This window comes from Vipera ursinii (assembly GCF_947247035.1).
Source record: "Vipera ursinii genome assembly, chromosome: 1".
NCBI classification, from domain to species: Eukaryota; Metazoa; Chordata; class Lepidosauria; order Squamata; family Viperidae; genus Vipera; species Vipera ursinii.
In genome coordinates, this window is record NC_139512.1 from 5045633 (window position 1) to 5065822 (window position 20190).

A 20190-nucleotide genomic window follows, 5' to 3' on the forward strand; every position below is an offset into this window, starting at 1 on the left:
ATCATGTCACCTCTAGTGGATGGAAGCTAGAGAGCGAGGGGTAGGCTGTCTCCCAGAGAAGCAGGATCCTTCCAACTATTTGCAAGTCAACTTTCCAGAAGACAAAGTGGCAAGAGGGGGAAGGAGGCAATTCACATCAATCACACAGAGAGAAGGACAGCAAGTTGCTACAACTGTTATCCTCCTTCCAGAAGCTGCTTGCTCCCTCTTGGGAGAATTTAACCTCAGAAATTTAGCTTTTTTTGCAGGCAACTTTTCACGTAGCAACAACGCTAGCAAGGCAATGCATTATGTAACATCATGAACAGCTAGGACCAAATGCCCTCTTTGTCCGTCACTTGACACAAAAGCATGGGGAGGGATGTCGAGACCGACTGGGTCAATGTACAAATGCCGCTCAAAAGGACTCACATGATTATATGCCCCACTACACAGACATTTTTTTAAAAAAAAATCCCTCCACAGAGAAACTTATGTTTCACAAGTCAGGCTAGACAGAACTTTTTCTAGACAGGTCAATTTTCCATGGATAGCATTTTTTTTTCTTAAGCTATTATGTGTGGAAAAATATTCAGTCATGCAAGGGAAAATATTTGCCTATTTCACAGACTGATGCTGAATCTCTCTACTCAGAATCTCTTAGGTTTCATTCAAAGGAAGGTTCTGCTGACCGCCACAGCTTTATTATGATTATTATCCTTTGTGATTATTACTGCTTTGTTGTTTTGCATATACACTCAGAGCTTTGTGTCCCGGAGACAAATTCCTTAGGTGTCTAATCACGTTTGGCCAATCAAGTGTTCTATTCTATTTTTTTAAAAAAATACTTTGCATAAAACCCACAGCAGAAAATCTTTCTTTCTTTCCTGAGATTGAAGCAGAAGGCTGCACCTAAATTGTAAACATTCAAGCTTATCACCTGGATATAACAAAACTTGAAAGGACTGGGACCTGAATGGCCTTGTTTTTCTTCTTCCACCCTTTGTCTATCTGTCCCTCTCACTTTTTTAAAAAAAAAAAATCCCATTTATATCCCGCCCTTCTGCGAAGACTCAGGGCGGCTTACAATTTAAGCACAAACCAATGTGCTTAGCAATAGCCTTCATTCTATGTATATGCCTGCTTATTAGGGCTTTCAGGGGCCCCCAAGCGGCATTATTACAAAGTCAGCTTATTGCCCCCAACAATCTGGGTCCTCATTTTACCTACCTCTGAAGGATGGAAGGCTGAGTCAACCTTGAGCCTGGTGGGACTCGAACCTGCACTAATTGCAGGCAGCTGGTGTTACTTCAGGAGGCATTAGCCCTCTGCTCCACCAAGGCTCAACTTCTTGGACCAAGTTTTAAAGCTCTCTTTCTTGTAATTGTACAGATAACTGTGAACAAGTCTAAGAGCTGTAAAACTGAAGAGCAGCATAAACGTGATTTAAAGAAATGAAACTGCACTAGAAATACAACATTTGCAACCTGTATAAATGAGAGAAACTAAATAGGTGAACAGTTTTGCCTCTGTTCTAATTTTACTTGCCAGTGGCAGGGACAGAAGCCTAAACTGAGGTTTTAACAGGCCCAATTTAAACTGCTTATCTTACAGCTAGCTATACCTTGAGAAATACAATAGAAGGACACCTCTGTCAGTTTTGTCACCTCAAGAGTACAGAAGAAGCACCCCAGCAAAAGAAAACTAGCACGAACTATTGGAATATCTCTTAGTTCTGAGAAAAGCTTACCCAGGTCAATGTCAGTGAAGCCTTCTGCATTGATAGCATCTGAAGTATTTTTATCTATGTTTTCCAGGCAAAGGCTGGCCAACTGGGGCTCATCGAAGAGTCTTGCCTAAGAACCAGCCAACAATCAGTAAATGAAGGAGCATGTTAACTTCAGGACTTTTTACCCCATTTCCATTCCCTACTTTGTAGGAGGGTGAAGATTCATAGCTATATAAATGTTCTGTAGGCACAGAAGGATGGAATAAAAAAATGTCATACAAATAAATATCTACAGATGAAGTGATGACCATGTCTCAATAGTTTTATGCATTTGGCACTGGGTTACATTGGATCTGGTGTTGTCATGGCATCCAAGCCAGGCGAGCTACAATTTCCTTAAGAACCTCGCCACTCTGTCTGTCGTTTGCCAATATATATTTGCCTGTGTTTTCTTATTTCAGCCACCTATATACCTTAGGATGACACGTGTTACCAAGACTGTGTGCAACAAATCAAAGGGGGGGGGGGAGAAAAATCACAATAAAAACAAACACATAAATCCACATTGAAATGTTCAAATCGTTAAGAATCAGTTTAAAAAAACCAAATGAGACACGGAATAGGACCCTTCCTAGGGTCAATTTTAATTCTCCATGGCTTGTAAACACCACCAGAAAAAGTCCTTTCACTTGAATACACACTGTGGCTCCACATTGCTCCACTCCATCAAGCAATAAGACCACTAGTTGGCAGTCGTTTGTTTTCTGTCCAGTTTTTAACATTAGGCAGGAAAGTCACTAGGGCAGGGGTAGGCAACCCTGGCTCTTTTCTGGACTTCAACTCCCAGAATTCCTGAGCCAGCTATGCTGAGGGGACAGGGAGAGGTTTCCATGCTGAGCTATGCTGGCTCAGGAATTCTGGGAGCTGAAGTCCACGAGTCATAAAAGAGCCGTTGCCTTACCCCTGCACTAGGTGTACTATGGAAAGTCATAAGGATCCATCTCAGCTTTGCAGAGAATTGATCAGTGAAGGTGGGCAGTTACAAGTAGTCCTCAACTTATGACCACCATCAGGTCTGGGACTTCTGTCTTTAAATGGTGCAACTGTTAAATGAATTGAGCCCAATTTTGCAATCTTTTTGCTGTTGTTGTTAAGCAAATCACATGGTCATTAAATGAAATCTGGCTTCCCCCACTGACTTGGTTTCTCAGAAGTCCCCTGGGAAAGTCACAAATGGCTATCGCACGATCCCGAGATGCTGCAAATTCGTAACCGTATGCCAGTGGGCAGGTGCTCAGATTTTGATTATGTGACCATGGGGATACAGTGGCACTCATAAGTGCCAGGACTGGTTGTCGCTTTTTTCGGTGATAAAACTTCAAAACGTTGTTTGAAAAAAATGGTCGTAAGTTGAGGACTACCTGTCAGTGTCAGCACCTTCCTTATCTCACGCCAAGCGCTTTCAATGGAAGTGGCGAGTCCATAGGCAAAAAATTTCAAATATACCTGGGTTAAAAGCATGAAAGCATTGTCTGCTCTGAGATTTTTCTTCAGAAACTCCACACAGTGAGCCTCGAGGGCAGGGACTGCGTATTTTTTTGCAGTGTAAAGTGTCGTCATCACCGTCTCTGGCCCAATCTGAACTTCATCTGAATAAAGAAATCTAAGAGGGAAAATGGGGGGGGGGAAATATTATTGCAATCAAAGCAACATTATTTATTGGAGACAATAGATCAGAAATGTCAGATTAGGTGTTATTCAGAAGGTTCTTCTATTGCCTAATTAAGAGGCGAATTCCCATTGTGTACCAATTCAATAACAGGATTTTTTTTTAAAAAAAAACTATTCATCTCACCTATAAATCCATGAGGACTAGGATCCTCTTTTTAAAACTGGGACTCTTTAGACAGAGTATGCTGTACTGGGCAGCACACTGGCATATGGGGTACATATTTTTATTTACTACACTTCTGACTTTGATTTGCAGATTTTAAAACCAAGTCAGTCAGTGACTTTTGCAATGGGGATAGTCTAATCCATCTCTCCAAACATTAGTCTGGCAAACCTGCATTTGTTATAAAATGTCTATATTTATGTAGAGTCTTTGGGGGTTTGAATACTTAATTCAATATCAATTATATTGTCTGCCTTTCTGACAAGACACATGGGATGATCAGATCCAGCTATATCTATAGTAGTTAATTAAATTGCAATGCCAGGCTGATCATAATAGTACAGTTTTGGGATTGTGACTCACCAGCTTTCCTTCCCATATCTTTACTGCTATCTCCTAAGGGCTTATAAACTATACATGAATGGAAACTACACTTACAAGAGCCCCAGCTTGACAAAGAGAAACAGATGTTCGACTGCCAAATTTTGAGGATAAAAAACATGATCTCAGGCCTGGAAGTAGGAGTAGAAAAAAAGAAGAAGCAGAAGGGGCAATCTTTAAATACACTGCTTCTCAGACATGCATTTTAAAAGCATGCAAGAAAAAGAAATTACTCTGATCCTGGCTAAAAAAAGGGGTGTATGAAAAATCAGAAAGAGAAGCATAAATACAGGGGCTGGGGGGGGAGAGGGGGAGGAGGGAGGCAGGAAGGAAGGAAATCAGTTTAAAAAGCTCTAAAAATATAGGATTGCCTTCTAGGGCACAGCATGTCTTCCTAAAAAAACTATAAGTTAAAAGAGCAGGGGCCCTCAACCTTTTGGGCACCAGGGACCAATTCCGTGGAGAGTTGTTTTTCCGTGGACCGGAGGGGGGGGGTGTTTTTGCGTGCAGCCTGCATCCCACTGATTGGGCTTCTTTTGTTTTCACGGCCCAGTTGCTGGCATGCCACGGACCGGTGCCAGTCCACAGATCAAGGGTTGGGGACCCCTGAGCTACAGCCCTTTTAAATATGTATTTAAAATAAAAATGATCCCAGGGTTGCACTGCATCAATCCTACTGCAGACAGGTTGGGAGTGGGGTGGGGTGGAAATCATTTTACTTGCGTAAAAAGCAGGCTTACTTCAGCAAAGCTAAGAACGCAGCGGGCTCTACATCGGGTAACTCTATCTCCGTGGAGGTTGTAGCCATCCCGCCATTGAACATTGCATCGAAGACGGCGCTGCCCACAGCCAGCACAAACCTGACATATGAAAACACAAACAAGAAAAGCCGCCTCACTTGACTGGATTCCGTTCTCAAATCTTTCGTCTATTTTTAATCCCTAATACCACATTTCATCCCCCAGAATTCCAGACGTACGTCATACAGGCTGAAATAAAAGGGGATACTTTTAACAATTGTGGTTACATTACACAATTTCTAAATAAGGTGGCTAGAAGTTATATGTCTGTGTGTTTCTGTGTGTGTGTGTTTCTGTGTGTGTGTGTGTGTGTGTGTGTGTGTGTGTGTGTGTGTGTTGTGAGAATCTTCCTGGGCTCCTTTCTCTGAGGAAAGATGACGCAAAAAGCAACTGTATGGGAAGAAATTTCTCTATTTTATTTGGCCAGAAACAGTACAAAGCTTGTTGTTTCTGGGACAGCTGACAATGGACTGGCACATCATCAAGATTTATATAGATTTTTTAGCCTTTATAGTTAGAGGAGAAATACTCTGTTTGTTACCGTCTTTGTATCAGCAGAGATCTTCCTGGCTAGGCAGAGGTGTTAAATTCTGTTTCCTGCCTGTCAATGATCTATTGCCTTTAAGGAAATATTGTATTTTATAAGTGGATACAGGTCTCTCTGACTCCAGATAAGGAGATTGTTAAAAGGAGGGGGAAGGGGTCAGTTCAAAGACTTTTTAACTTCTGTCAATAAATGTTTTACAGCTGTGTTAAGTTTTAGTCTTGCTAGTCCTTAACACCAAATTCAGTGCCTTTTAACTGTTTTGCTATAGGAAAACTGTTTTAGCTGTTTTGCTATAGGAAAAAATCAAGGATGAAGTATGAGAGACAAACACATTTGGCCTCATGATGCAAGAATGAGTATCTTTCTAGCCCAAGCCAACAGCACTAGTTTTAAAACTTTTCATATTCTGGAACAATATTACATTGTCATGTAAGTATTAGCCTTTTATTCTGTAAATCTCTGTGCAATTTAGCTTCAAGAAAAATCTTCTGTTTGATATCTTAACAGGCATAAAAAAAGTTTTAAAAATAAACCTTTCATTTTACAATTGCTCCCCTTACTCTTAGCAAGCATCAGCTCTGTTGTGCAAAAGTGTCATGAGATGCACTGCACTCCTGGTCAGGATTTTGAATTCCATTCTTAAGTAGTACAAAGGCTCTATTTAGTAGCAGCAAACAGATATGATTTCAGTGTTGTAGCAACCCGTTAATGTGCATACATGTTGAGGAAATGTGTGATGCTGCAAACTTATTGAAATTGATTTCACAGAGATACCAGGTGTTAATAAATCATTTCCTAATTTCAAATCCGGTACATTTTATTGAATAGTTCTATACAAACACAATCAAACCACAACTCCACCCCCACCACCTGCAGTGAATCAACCTCAAACAAACCCAGCACAGACTGGCACCAACTATCCTAGTGCTTGATCACTGGCTGCAAATGAACAGGCCAGATATAGCCCTAGTCAGTGCTTTTTTTTGTAAAATAAAAAGGTGCCGGAACTCACACATGTTATACAACCTGCCTTGCCTACCCTACAAGGTTCCACCCAAAAAAGGTGCCAGAACTCCGTTCTGAGCGTTCTATGAGAGAAAAAGCCCTGACCCTAGTCCCTTGTAATTGTTGTGGACCAAGTCCTCCCTTGAATTTCCAACTGAACCATCCCTTCTAGCTAACATATTATTTTAAGTCTTGCCCATGGGTGCATTAAGCAAAAAATGGTCCATAGCCTCTTCAGTTCAGTTGTGATATTGCACAGAAAAATCAGCAACCTCACAGTGTATCTGAACTCTGCATTTGAGAATGCAGACTTTTATTTGTGAAAGTCAGGCCAAATTTAACTGTGCTTTGCCTGACTTCTGAACTCTTGCAACCTACTCTGCACAAGCCCTCAACCTAGTCCCACCAACACGCTACAAAACAGGAAATAGCCTTTTCAAAGCTATTTGTCCACAATAAACTCTAGCTAATGCCTTCTGGTTTCCCCCCCCCCCCCCGTCTTTCCCCACCCCAGCGCCACACCCCTCTTCAACCCCAACCATCCTACCTCATTCATTCCAGTCTCTCCAAGCCCCTTACTCTTCACCCCAAATCTGCCACCCTGTTCCTTCCTCCAGCATAAGGGTTCGTTGGAGGACAAGAGGGGGGAAACTGGCTTTTGCTGGAAGCCTCATGCAGGAGCAAATGCTTTAACTTGCCATTTTTATTTTTATTTTTTTTCCACTGAGCAGGAGGGTGGACTCCATGATCTCAATGGCCCCTTTGCATTCTAGGAATGGTCTAAATTTCACCTCCAAAGACTGACATTCCCCAAATACCTGCAGGGCCTCTACGGAGCTCTCCCTTCCCCACGTACTGCATACAGCCCTACTGATAGCTACCCTCCAAGGACAGGTCCTCCATCTTTATCTCTCTCCTCCTTGAGATGGGGAGGGCTCCCCACCCCATTCCTCCTCCCTTCCCAATTCCCAAGCACCCTCCCCAAGGAAAGAGACCCGACTCCCCCGTTTCTCTTCGGCCAAAGCCCCCCCCAAAGCCCCCCTTCATCAGGAACAGAGCCCCCCCCTCCGCCCAAAGCCCCCTTCTCCGACCTGTGGGCGGGGATGCGCTGGGCGCCGGCGCGGCCTTTGCCCACCAAGAAGTGGACGTCGCTGAGCACCTCGTTGTTGAACAGGAAGGCGAAGCGCTCCTGCACCGTCGGCTTCGTCGCCTGCCAGTTGTAGGCCGGCTCCCGCGGCCCGGGCAGGAGCGGCGAAGGCGAAGAGAAGGCTGAGCCCGAGGGCGAAGCAGCCGCCGCCGTTGCTGCTGCTGCAGCCCCGCTAGCCGCCACCGGCAACGGGTTGCTGCTTCTTCCTCCCGCTCCGTGGTTGTGCGTAGGCCCGGAGGAGGAGGAGGAGGAGGAGGCCTGAGGCGAAGCAACGGCGAGAGGCGGGGACGGCAGCGCTGCCTGAGGCGGCGAGAGCAGCAGCAGAGGCCCGTCGCCGCTGTTGGAGCAGCAGGAGGGTGGCGGCGCGGCCGCAGGCGAAGCGGGGAGCGGCGAGGGCGGCGGGGGCGGCCCGTTGCCGGCCTGGGGAGGCGACGGGGCCGAGGCGTTGGAGGAGAGGCTGCCGCAGCCCCCGCCGCTTCCGACGGGCCCGGCTCCGGCCGCCATTTTGCGCGGAGGCGGCTGCTGGGGAGGGGCCGCCTGCAGCAGGAGGAGGGGGCGGCCGCCGGAGAGGACGACGAGGGCGGCGGCCAGGAGGAGGCCCGAGCGCGGCGGTGGAGGAGGAGAAGGAGGAGGCGGCGGCGGGGCGGCTGGGGAAGGCGGGCGGCGGCAGCAGCAGCGCCCGCGGCCCATGAGGCGAAGAAGCCCGAGCGGGCAGGGCGGCGGTGGTGGGTGAGGAGGAGGGGCTGCCATGCCTGACCCGCTATTAATTACGAGGAGGAAGCGAAGGAGAGAGAAACGCGTCTTTTTCCCTTCGGTTGGGCTGCGATGAGTGCAAGTGGCCTCTGGGTTTTGGTTTTGGTTTTTTTTTTAGAAGAAGGGATTTATTGTGACATTGAGGCGCTTCAGGAAAGAAAAAAAGGCTTTGAAAACGCGGTTGGGTTTGTGTCTGCGAAGAACGGGTGGTGTGGAGTTGTATGCAGAGGTCCTGATCCTCTGGAAGTAGAGATTTTAAAAAGTTTTTTTTTTAAAAAAAAGGGTGTGTGTGTGTGTGTTTGAGATAAGAGTCTTGTCACGACAAACTATTCTAATTTTTGTTTTTAAGGTTGGCTTCTCTCCATCAAATAAAGGGTTTTTTTGTGTGTGTTTGTACACACAAACACATGTTACTGTTTTCGGGGATAGTCGTTTGAAGCAGGCAAAGGGAAAAAGTGTTGCTGACAGATTTAGAAAAGCAGTTAAAATGTTTTAAGTAACAAAACGGGTTTTTTCTTTTAAAAATAATCGTACAGTACCTCATTCAGGGATAAATCCAGATTATTATTATTTTTTGTATAGGAATGGCTATTTCATCACCTATTCAAGTATTTATAAGGCAGCCTATAATAATTCTCAGGTGATGGATATCATGGAATAAGAACAGATTAAATTCAAGTTAAATGCTAAAGTAGATTTGTAACTGTTGTTACTGTGGACATGTTCCCCTGAAGAATAAAAGAAAATCACTCATTAGAAATAATCCCCAAAGAATAAGAAATCCTCCATAAGAATGAAAAAAAAATCTCTGTTTCTCCCTGAATGGCTTATTCCCAGTTTTTAGCCTAGAAAACTTTGTCTCCCTTCATAAATTTCCATTCATAAAACCAGATCTCCATACAGAGGGAGATGCAATGTAGCAGACAGATGGAAGCCAGCAATACAAAGAACTAAAGGTAAACAGAAGCTGATCGCCCAAGCCAAACAAAATTAAAAAGAAAACACTTATGCCCATACTTCCTTTACTAATAATGCACAACTATGAAAACCATATATACAACAAAAAGAAAATGTACTGCTATAGAAAATAACAGAGCAACAGAGTTGGAAGGGACCTTGGAGGTCTTTTAGTCCAACCCTTTGCTCAAGCAGGAAACCCTATAACATTTCAGACAAATGATTGTCCAGACCCTTCTTAAGAACCTCCCATGTTGGAGCACCCACAACTTCTGGAGGCAAGTTGTTCTACTTATTGTTCTGACTATCAGGAAATTTCTCCTTTATTTTAAATTGGTTCTCTCCTTCATTAGTTTCCATCTGTTGCTTCTTGTTCTGACTTCAGATGCTTTGGAGAATAAGTTGACACACACACCCCTTCTTTGTGACAGATATTGGAACACTGCTATCATGTCATCCCTAGTCCTGCTTTTTATTAAAGTAGATATACCCAATTCCTGCACTGTTCTTCATATGTTCTTCATATTCGTTGCTCTTCTCTGCACTCTTTCTAGAGTCTCAATATCTTTTTTATATCCTGGGGACCAAAACTGGATGCAATATTTCAAGTGTGGTCTTACCAGGGCATTATAAAGTGGTACTAATGCCTCAGGTGATCTTGATTCTATCCCTGTTAATGCAGCCTAGGATTGTGTAGGGTTTTTTGGCAGCTGCAATGCACTGTTGGCTCATATTTAAGTGATTGCCCATTAGGACTCCTCTTGCAGTTACTACTGTTGAGTTACTATTAATATACACTTATTCTGTATCTGTGCATTTGGTTTTTCTTGGCTAAATGTAGAACCTTACTTTTCTCTCCATTGAATTTCATTTTGTTATATAGGGCCCAGTGTTAAGTCAATAACCATTTTCTCCAGCCATGGCAGCACCATCAGACACATTTTATTTTATTTTATTTATTTATTTATTTATTTATTATTGGGACTTATATGCCGCCCTATCTCCCAAAGGACTCAGGGCGGCTAACAACAATAAAATACAATGATACAAAAGTTAAAAAAGAAATTAAATTAATAGCCCCAATAGAATAAGTTAAAATTAAAGTTAAAAATTAAAAAACATTTTAAAATCCCTGTCAGTCCAGGTCAGCCTGATGGAAAAGAAGTGTTTTGAGGCCGCAGCGAAAGGACCGGAGATCCAGGGCCATCCGGAGCTCAAGGGGAAGTTGGTTCCATAGGGCTGGCGCTCCCACAGAGAAGGCCCTCTCCCTGGGGGGTCACCAGCCGACATTGTCTAGCCGACGGCACCCTGAGGAGGCTCTCTCTGTGTGAGCGTACTGGGCGATGGGAGATGCACGCATTTCCTTCATACACCGTCCTATACTATACCTGTGCATTTGGTTTTTCTTGCCTAAATGTAGAACCTTATCTTTTTTACCACTGAATTTCATTTTGTTAGATAGCGCCCATTGTTCAAGTCTGTCCAGATCCTCCTGATCTTAAGCCTGTCTTCTCCTGCTAGCTTGGTGTCATCTGCAAATTTGATGTTCCCCATCTTGTTGTTGTTGTTAGTTGCGAAGTGGTGTCCGACCCATCACGACCCTATGGACAACGTTCCTCCAGGCTTTCCTGTCCTCTACCATCTTCTGGAGTCCATTTAAGCTCACGCCTACTGCTTCAGTAACTCCATCCAGCCACCTCATTCTCTGTCGTCCCCTTCTTCTCTTGCCCTCAATCTTTCCCAGCATTAGGCTCTTCTCCAGTGAGTCCTTCCTTCTCATTGGGTGGCCAAAATATTTGAGTTTTAGCTTCAGGATCTGGCCTTCTAAAGAGCAGTCAGGGTTGATCTCCTCTAGGACTGACCGGTTTGATCGCCTTGCAGTCCAAGGGACTCGCAGGAGTCTTCTCCAGCACCAGAGTTCAAAGGCCTCAATTCCCCATCTACCCTCATCCAAATCATTGATGAAGATGTTGAAGAGCACTGGGCCCAGAACAGAGCCCTGGGGCACCCCACTACACACTTCCCTCCATGTAGATGCAGTTCCATTGAGGACCACACGCTTAGTACGGCCGCTCAGCCAGCTACGAATCCATCTGGTGGTGATGCTGTCTAACCCACATTTTTCTATCTTACCAAATAGTAGGTTGTGATCTACATCAGCTCTTTTCCAGTCCTCTGGTAGTTCCCCAGTGCTCCAGGATCTTTGAAAAATATAGTTCAGTGGTTCTGAGATCACATCTGCCATTTCCTTGAGAACCTTGGGGTATAATCCATCTGGTCCTGGTGATTTGAACTCTAGGCTGGACAGGTGCACACTTACCATTTCCTTGCATATCTTAACTTGTGTTTCTAATCTGTTTTTTATGGTACTGTTTTTGATAGGTTAGACTGTTTTTTCCCTTTATGTAAAGACAGATGCAAAAAACGATTAAATAGTTCTGCTTTCTCCCTGTTGAAAGAAGCTTTTTTTGTTATTTTTGACTGGTCACAAGCCTTAGTTCATTTTGAGCCTTAGCTTTCCTCACTTCATCTTTGCAGGCACGGGCTATTTGCTGATATTCTGACTTAGTTATGTGCCCCTCTTTCCACTTTTTATACTTGTCCTTTTTATCTTTCAATTTATCAGAGAGTTCTTTGTGCAGCCATGCTGGTTTCTTTTGAGAGCTGTTATTTTTCTTCTTTGTTGGTATTGTTCTAGACTGGGCTTTTATTATCTCACTTTTCAAAATTTCCCAAGTTTCTTGGCTTGTTTTCCCCTTGAGGATTCTCATCCATGGAATCCTTCCCAAATTCTCTCTAAGTTTATTGAAATTAGCTCTTTTAAAGTCCAAGACTCTAGTTTGGCTGTGTTCTATTGCTTGTGCTTCCCTAATGTTGAATTCCAATATTGCATGATCACTTCCTCCCAAGGTTCCTGTGGCTTCAACACCTTCTATCATTTCATCTCTGTTAGTGAGGATTAGATCCAATATGGCTAATCCCCTAGTTCCCTTCTCTACTTTTTGGGAGACAAAGTTGTCTGCTAGGTGTATCTGATTCTGGATCCAGCTGATCAGGTGGACCTGGTCTTAACTGAGAAAGCACAACTGCTTAGGGACTCCTGAAGATTGTTCCAATATTTAAGAAGGCAATGCACCAGAGGAAGTTTGATTCAGCACCTTTAAGGCACCTTTAAGGCTGCGGAACCTCCTTGTACTTTACTGCTAATCGAGTTGTTGTTGTTAGTTGCGAAGTCATGTCCGACCCATCGCGACCCTGTGGACAACGTTCCTCCAGGGCTTCCTGTCCTCTACCATCTTCTTGAGTCCATTTAGGCTCACACCTACTGCTTCAGTGACTCCATCCAGCCACCTCATTCGCTGTCGTCCCTTTCTTCTCTTGCCCTCAACCTTTCCCAGCATTAGGCTCTTCTCCAGTGAGTCCTTCTTTCTCATTAGGTGGCCAAAGTATTAAGAGTTTCAACTTCAGGATCTGGCCTTCTAAAGAGCAGTCACGGTTGATCTCCTCTAGGGCTGACCGGTTTGATCGCCTTGCAGTCCAAGGGACTCGCAGGAGTCTTCTCCACCATAGTTCAAAGGCCTCAATTCTTTGGCGCTCGGCCTTTCTTATGGTCCAACTTTCACTGCCATACATTGCAACTGGGAAGACCATAGCCTTGACTATACGCACTTTTGTTGACAGGGTGATGTCTCTGCTTTTTAGTGCGCTGTCTAGATTTGCCATGGCTTTCCTCCCCAGGAGCAAGCGTCTTTTAATTTCTTGGCTGCAGTCCCCGTCTGCGGTGATCTTGGAGCCCAGGAAAATAAAATCTGTCACTACCTCCATTTCTTCCCCATCTATTTGCCAGGAATTGAGAGGGCCGGATGCCATGATATTGGTTTTCTTAATGTTAACTTTCAACCCAACTTTTGCACTCTCCTTCTTCACTTGTAACAAGAGGCTCTTTAGTTCCTCTTCACTTTCTGCCATTAGAGTGGTATCATCTGCATATCTTAGGTTGTTGATATTTCTTTCGGCAATATTAATTCCAACTTTTGTTTCATCTAGCCCTGCCTTTCTCATGTTGTGCTCTGCATATAAGTTAAACAGGCAGGGTGACAGTATACAGACTTGCTGGACTCCTTTCCCAATTTTGAACCAATCGGTGGTTCTGTGTCCAGTTCTCACTGTTGCTTCTTGACCTGCATATAGGTTTCTCAAGAGACAAATAAGATGGTCTGGTACGCCCATCTCTTTAAGAACTTGCCACAGTTTGTTGTGATCCACACAATCAAATGCTTTAGCATAGTCAATGAAGCAGAAGTAGATGTTTTTCTGGAACTCCCTAGCTTTCTCCATGATCCAGCATATGTTGGCAATTTGATCTCTAGTTCCTCTGCCTCTTCGAAATTCTGCCTGTACTTCTGGTAGTTCTCGATCCACGTACTGCTGGAGTCTAGCTTGTAGGATTTTAAGCATAACTTTACTAGTATGTGAAATGAGTGCAATGGTGTGATAGTTTGAACATTCTTTGGCACTGCGTTTCTTTAGAATTGGAATGTAAACTGATCTTTTCCAATCCTGTGGCCACTGTTGAGTTTTCCAAATTTGCTGACAAATTGAGTGTAGCACTTTTACTGCATCGTCTTTTAAGATTTTGAATAGCTCAGCTGGAATACTGTCACCTGAAGGTGTCTGTATAATGAAAAAGTCATAATTGGGTCTTTTAAACATCTTTATTACCTGCTAATAGAATTGTTGTGAGGAATGGGATGCCACTTCCTAATTTATAAACGTACCAAAACTGCAGAAGGAAACTCTGGACTGAGAGATAGTGACTGGCCCAAAGTAACCCAGCTGGCTTTCATGTCTAAGGTGGGAGTAGAACTCCGAGTCTCCTGGTTTCTAGGCTAGCACCTTCGCCATTACTGGCTCTTGTTATATTGATTTTATCTTGAAGTAAAAAAAATATTTTAAAGTTATATTGATTCTATCTTGCAGAGACAAAAATCTGGTCACACAACAGCCCATGGAAGAAATATTTCAGTGTTTGGGAGGAACATAACATCAGCCCCACCAAATTCTGTAGCTGTGCACGTTGCAGGCAAGAAATGAAAAATGTGCTTCTACATTAGAATTTCTGGCAGCCATGATGTAAAATGTACCAATTGAACACTAGAGGTAGCTACAGACCAGGGTACAATGCAGATTTAGACTCACTGACTTCCAGTTATAAAATTCTGCAGCAAAGTTATAAAGCTTCAGAGTTTGGTCTGTCTGCCTGAAGAAACCTCACACAGCCTTGCCCACATCTGTAGAAGTAGAACATTATATGTATGTATTTACATGGAATAATCTTCCCCTGGAGGTGAGACAGATCCCTACTCTCCTGGCCTTCTGAAAAAGAGGTAAGACGTGGCTCTGCAGCGCATCATTTGGGGAGCCCAGGATAGCACGTAGCCAAGGGACTGGTTAGTCCCCTGAAAAACCCTAATTTTAATCTCTTAGCTCTTCTTAATTTTTTAAAAAATGTTTGTATATACTGCTTTATATTTTGACATTTTATTGTTCACTGCCCATCTCTGGATGGTACAGAAATGTGAAAAATAAATTTATTTACATTTAATTTAGAACTCTGTACGGCCACTCTTCTGGGCTCTGCTATAAAAATGCACAAATACCAGCAATAACAAAACACACCAGAACTGTGGAGTGTTTCAGTCTTCAGTCAAAAATTTACCAGTGTTGGCCTCCACTAACAACACCCTTCCCCCCAATGTCTATGGGAAAGACAATATATTGATATATGGGGCCTCCTAACCAACTTGGTCAGATTGAAGAAGCTACTCGGCTAAGCAATGAAACAATCAAAACCAAAAAGAAAAGTCTAGTTGCCATGACTTAACTTCCAGACTATGGGAAAAGTTGGGGGTGGGGGTGGGGGGTTTAACTTCCTTTGGAAGGCCAGCAAAGCTGGGGCCATCTCGATCTGGGGAAGAAGGGAAGAGAGGGGGAGAGAGAATTACAAATTTTTATTAAAAAAAAGTTCTTACCTGAACAGCATTAGTGTAAAAAAGACAGTGTAAAAGTTTTCCCGTAATGGAAAACAAAGATAAATCAGAATAGTTACTTGCCTCATTGGTGTCTAAGTTGAATACAAATACAAAAGGCCTATGTTCTCAAAATAAGCAAACATTTTGCAATTCTTTATCATTGTTCTGGGTGTGCCACACTAAAGACAAATATTGTGAGTTGTGATGTAGTAGAGCTGATGCCTTTTCATTTTTATTACTTCAAAGTTTGATTTGCCAGAGGATAACTTACCAACCTGGACTGCACATTGTGCTAAACCATATTTTGCAACCCAACCTTCAAATAATACACTAAATCTAAGCCAAGCAAACCAAGTTATGTCATAATACTATATGAATCCAACCTTGGAAACATAGCTACTCTCAGAAGTTCTTTCAGTCTCAAACATATGACAGAACCCTTAGAATTTTCTTCTAGGAATTTAAATGAGAGTATGGATTATTTTCAACAGATACTTTGACAAACTACCATGACTCAGGAAAGTTCCATGCTGTAGTCATTAGTTTGTTACTGTTTTGAAAGATGTAGACTCACCAAAACACCTGATACCTTGCTTTTCCTGATAACAAATGAGATGGTCTGGTACGCCCATCTCTTTAAGAACTTGCCACAGTTTGTTATGATCCACACAATGAAAGGCTTTAGGATAGTCAATGAAGCAGAAGTAGATGTTTTTCTGGAACTCCCTAGCTTTCTCCATGATCCAACGTATCTTGGCAATTTGATCTCTAATATTAGAGGTACAGATGCTCATAGCCCAAAATATTTGTATAAAGGACAAGTCAGCATAGCCAAATTGAAAGAAAAAAACCTCTGCCTTTTTACTTTGACTTGGTTTATAACAAAAATGTTAGATTTTCTTTAAAAATCTAATGTGCCTCTTTAGGTTTTCTATTATAATGACCAGTTCCACAGTGAAAATTGAAATATTGTACTGAATGCAGAGCAGGGAAGCAAAGAGTATATATTAACTGTGTATTGTTGCTTAACCATCATATAATGAATTTAGCTTACTTTTGTCTTGACATCTATGTCTGTCTCTCTATGTCTCCTGTCTATCATCTATCTCTAATCTTACTGGAGAATAAAATGCATATAGAAACACTAGAATTTTTTCTACCGTGGTCCTTGAATCTTAAAACTTTTGTGGTACGTAAAAAAAAAGCTAATCTTTTTATTAGAGCTTTGTTTCACAATAGAGGTTTCAAGATTTTAACTAACAGGTTCCACTACCTGAAAAAGTTTGAAAACTTGGTAATAAATAAAAAAGGTGTAGCTCAATTATTTATGATTAAGGTGTTATACCACTTGATTACAGACTGGCTAAAACATATAAGGAACGGCTGTTGGAACTGGGTGTGTCTAGTGGTCTAATGAAAAGAAAGACTAGGGGTGACATGATAGCAGTATTCTAATATCTCAGAGGTTGCCAGAAAGAAGAGGGAGTCAAGCTATTCTCCAAAGTGCTTGAAGGCAGGACAAGAAGCAACAGATGGAAACTAATCAAGGAGAGAAGCAACCTAGAATTAAGGAGAAACTTCCTGACAGTTAGAACAACTAACCAGTGGAACAACCTGCCTCCAGAAGCGGTGAATGCTCCAGCACTGGAAGTTTTTAAGAAGAGACTGGACAGCCATGTGTCTGTAATGGTATAGGGTTTCCTGCCTGAGCAGGGGGTTGGACTAGATGACCTCCAAGGTCCCTTTCAACTTTATTATTATATATAAAAATAAACAAGGGACAGTAAGTGCTCAAGATAACGTTCAATCAAGGGCTGCAGGCCAGAAGTGATCCTGATGTACTGGATCACTTCCACAGAAGGGGAGCTATCAGTCATGGAGTCCCTGCATATGTCCCTCAAAATGCTTTCACCCCCTTATCTCAGTAGATGCAGAGATTTGTTTTAAAGCAGGAGACTTGGAAGATAATTCAGTACAAAGCAAGCAGGATTTTTTTTTAAAGGTGGATCAACAGAACCTTGAATTGCACCGTGTACTTCCTTGAGCAGATTTAGATGATGCACAATCTTCAAGGGCAGCCCATGTATCCTATTGCTCCTGTATCCTTACCATTACCTTGGGGACCAGGTACAGCATTCTGATATCTCTCCGGTACTATTTCTGATTAAATGAGATTACACACTGGGTGTTCCAAGTTTTAATCTCCCTGGATATTTTGGTACGCCCGTGTTGATTTCATCTTCGTCCTCACCTTAAACTAAGAGTTAATAATCCTTCCCTAAATGCAATGCAGTCTTGGTTGACATGCATACAAAGAATCCTTGAGAAGGTAGCGGTGACTTGTTTTAACTGCTAACATCAGATCCGCCGTTTTCTAAATAAAGGACAAAGGACAAGCAATACTCCTTCCCCCTTAGAGCTCTGCAAAGCGTAAAAATGACATTGTGAATCACAGTAGTAACCCATGGTTAAATGAACTATGATTTGCTATTTCATGTGTCAAGGCATGGCTTAATCTGATTTAATACTAGTATCGGTACATGGTTTACTGAACAAGCCTCGACTCATACGATGCATAATAAAGTGTGTCCCTTGACTCCCGATGGCTATGCAGACACATCCATTTAGTTTTATTAGCAACAAAGGGAAGTTGAACTCCCAATTTCTTTTCAATTTTTTCAGTTTTGTCGTCTCGATAGCTTCTGCTCCAAATACTCGCCAGCCCAGGACAATTTCCGTGATTACACAGTCAATCAGGAACTGGTGCGCCAGTTGCGACCCTATCTGGACCGAGATGCTTTACGTACGGTCACTCATGCGCTCATCACCTCCTGGGTAGATTACTGCAATGCTCTCTACGTGGGGCTGCCCTTGAAGACCACCTGGGGGCTTCAGCTGGTGCAAAATGCGGCCACGCGGGTTGTGATGGGAGCATCCCGATACTCCCATATTACACCCCTCCTGCGTGAGCTGCATTGGCTACCGGTTGCCCTCCGGGTGAGATTCAAGGTGCTGATTCTTACCTATAAAGCCCTACATGGCTTAGGCCCGGGATATTTGCAGGACCGTCTGCTGCCAGGAACTTTTTCCCATCGCCTTGTGCACTCACACGGAGAGGGCCTCCTTAGGGTGCCGTCGGCCAGACAATGTTGGCTGGCGACCCCCAGGGGGAGGGCCTTCTCTGTTGGGGCACCTGCTTGGTGGAATCAACTCCCCCGGGAGCTCCAGATGGCCCCAGACCTTCGGTCCTTTCGCCGTGACCTTAAGACATCTTTTCCAACAGGCTGACCTGGACTGATGATAATGGGGTTTTTAATTATGATTTTAAATGTTTTTATTGGTTTTAGTGGGACTTTGACACAATTTAATTCTTTTTTAAATATTTGTATTTATTTGTATTTTACTGTTGTTAGCCGCCCTGAGTCCTTCGGGAGATAGGGCGGCATACAAGTCTCATAAATAAATAAATAAATAAATAAATAAATAAATAAATAAATAAATACTCCCATTTCAGTTGCCAACCACATTCATGCCACTGCAAAACGTGCTAACATTTAAATTATTAAAGATGCACCAGTCAAAAGAGACATTCACATGTTTCAATGCATTTATTAAATTCTTACAAAACAGAATACAAAAAATTCTGGCATCAACAAGGTGTTACAAAGGAAAAAGTTCCATCAAGCTGAATCAGTTCACCTGGTACATAATAAAGTGCTTTGTTTTTTTTGTTTTTAAGATTTTAAAAGTTTTTTTTTTAATTTGTCATTTTCAAACCAGTCCCTTGCTGAAGGACTCTTGCATGTATAGTCCCCCAGTGGTGCATTAAGGTGACTTTATGTCAGAAAACAAAACCTTTGGCAGTCTTTTATGGTAATCAGAGGAAAATATTTTTCCTGAACTGATTTTTCTCATAAAAGAAAAAAAGAAAAGAAACCAACTTCACAGTAAAATGCTAAATAACCAGTTCTAAATAGACTTAAACTGAGGAGAGGAGGGCATTAAGTCAAAGATGCATCAGTATGTTCTCCCGTCCTCATATATGCAGCTAATTAAAACTCGTGGAGGTACAAAACAAGATGCTTTCCAATAAACGTTTTTATAAAGAAAAATACCGAGGGGGTGTGGGATGCGAAAGTTTGAAAGTAAGAATTTTGGCAAGAACAGAATCATCTATCTGCACAACTAATTGGAAAATAACACAACGCAAACTATAAATACATGGAAAGCAATCTTGAGAGAAAATAGATGGTTGAGATGTCAAGGGAGCATGTTGGAGGCATTCCTATGTCTGTCCAAAGGTACAAGTCCATTTCTTCATAAGAACTAGTGACTTTAAACAGTTTAACTCTTTGGGCTTCTAAACCCAGGGAACTGTGCAGAACAGGACAGTGTTTTAAGGCTCTCCAGAAACTATATGCCCATTTCACAGAATTCCTGGGGGTTATTTCAAATGAGCTCGAGTAGTCTAAACACCTCCAAGCAATCCCATATCTCCCATCCCTCTACTTCCAACTGAATTAAGAAGCAATTTTGGTCTCACACACACAAAAAGGAATACAAAAAGGAGAGGAAGGAAAATCAAGGGGGTAAAAGGAAGTCTAGACAGCTTTTTCCAATCTCGTAGCCTCCAGATATGCTGAGCTTGCAGATTTTAGAGTCCAAACCACCATAGTCCAATGCCTCTGGGTGAGGTGTGGAAATAGACAATGCAAGTCTTAAAAATCGCTCAGAGGGAAATGTTTTATCTGTGTCCAGGGTTGAAATTAGGAACAAGAAACGGAATCAAAGAGATACATGTTGCCAAAGGCATAAATACTACAAACGATAATTCTCTTTGCAAACCCCATGGGAAAAGATTATTTGAGGCTGAAGCCATCTTGTTTTCTATGGTGTTAACTAAAGTCCCTCTGTATTAAAGTGGGTTCTATTTTGTTTCCACCAATACCATCAGTCATCAGAGAAA

General features: G+C 42.6%; 1 protein-coding gene across 9 annotated transcripts in view; it reads right to left on the minus strand.

The window, feature by feature from the left end:
* The window catches only part of BTBD2 (BTB domain containing 2), a 51552-nt gene extending 43289 nt beyond the window's left edge, over nucleotides 1-8263 (minus strand). For all 9 annotated transcript variants that reach the window (XR_014490857.1, XR_014490858.1, XR_014490859.1 and 6 more), the window contains exons 1-4: nucleotides 7427-8263; nucleotides 4724-4843; nucleotides 3215-3371; nucleotides 1730-1835 (exon numbers count right to left, since the gene is read on the minus strand). Coding sequence is in view for 2 of the 9 variants with exons in the window: in XM_083349722.1 (XP_083205848.1) it covers nucleotides 1730-1835; nucleotides 3215-3371; nucleotides 4724-4843; nucleotides 7427-8232 (1189 nt within the window). In the remaining 7 variants the exon portion in view is untranslated. The remainder of the gene's footprint in view (nucleotides 1-1729; nucleotides 1836-3214; nucleotides 3372-4723; nucleotides 4844-7426) is intronic.
* Nucleotides 8264-20190: the final 11927 nt, after the last annotated feature.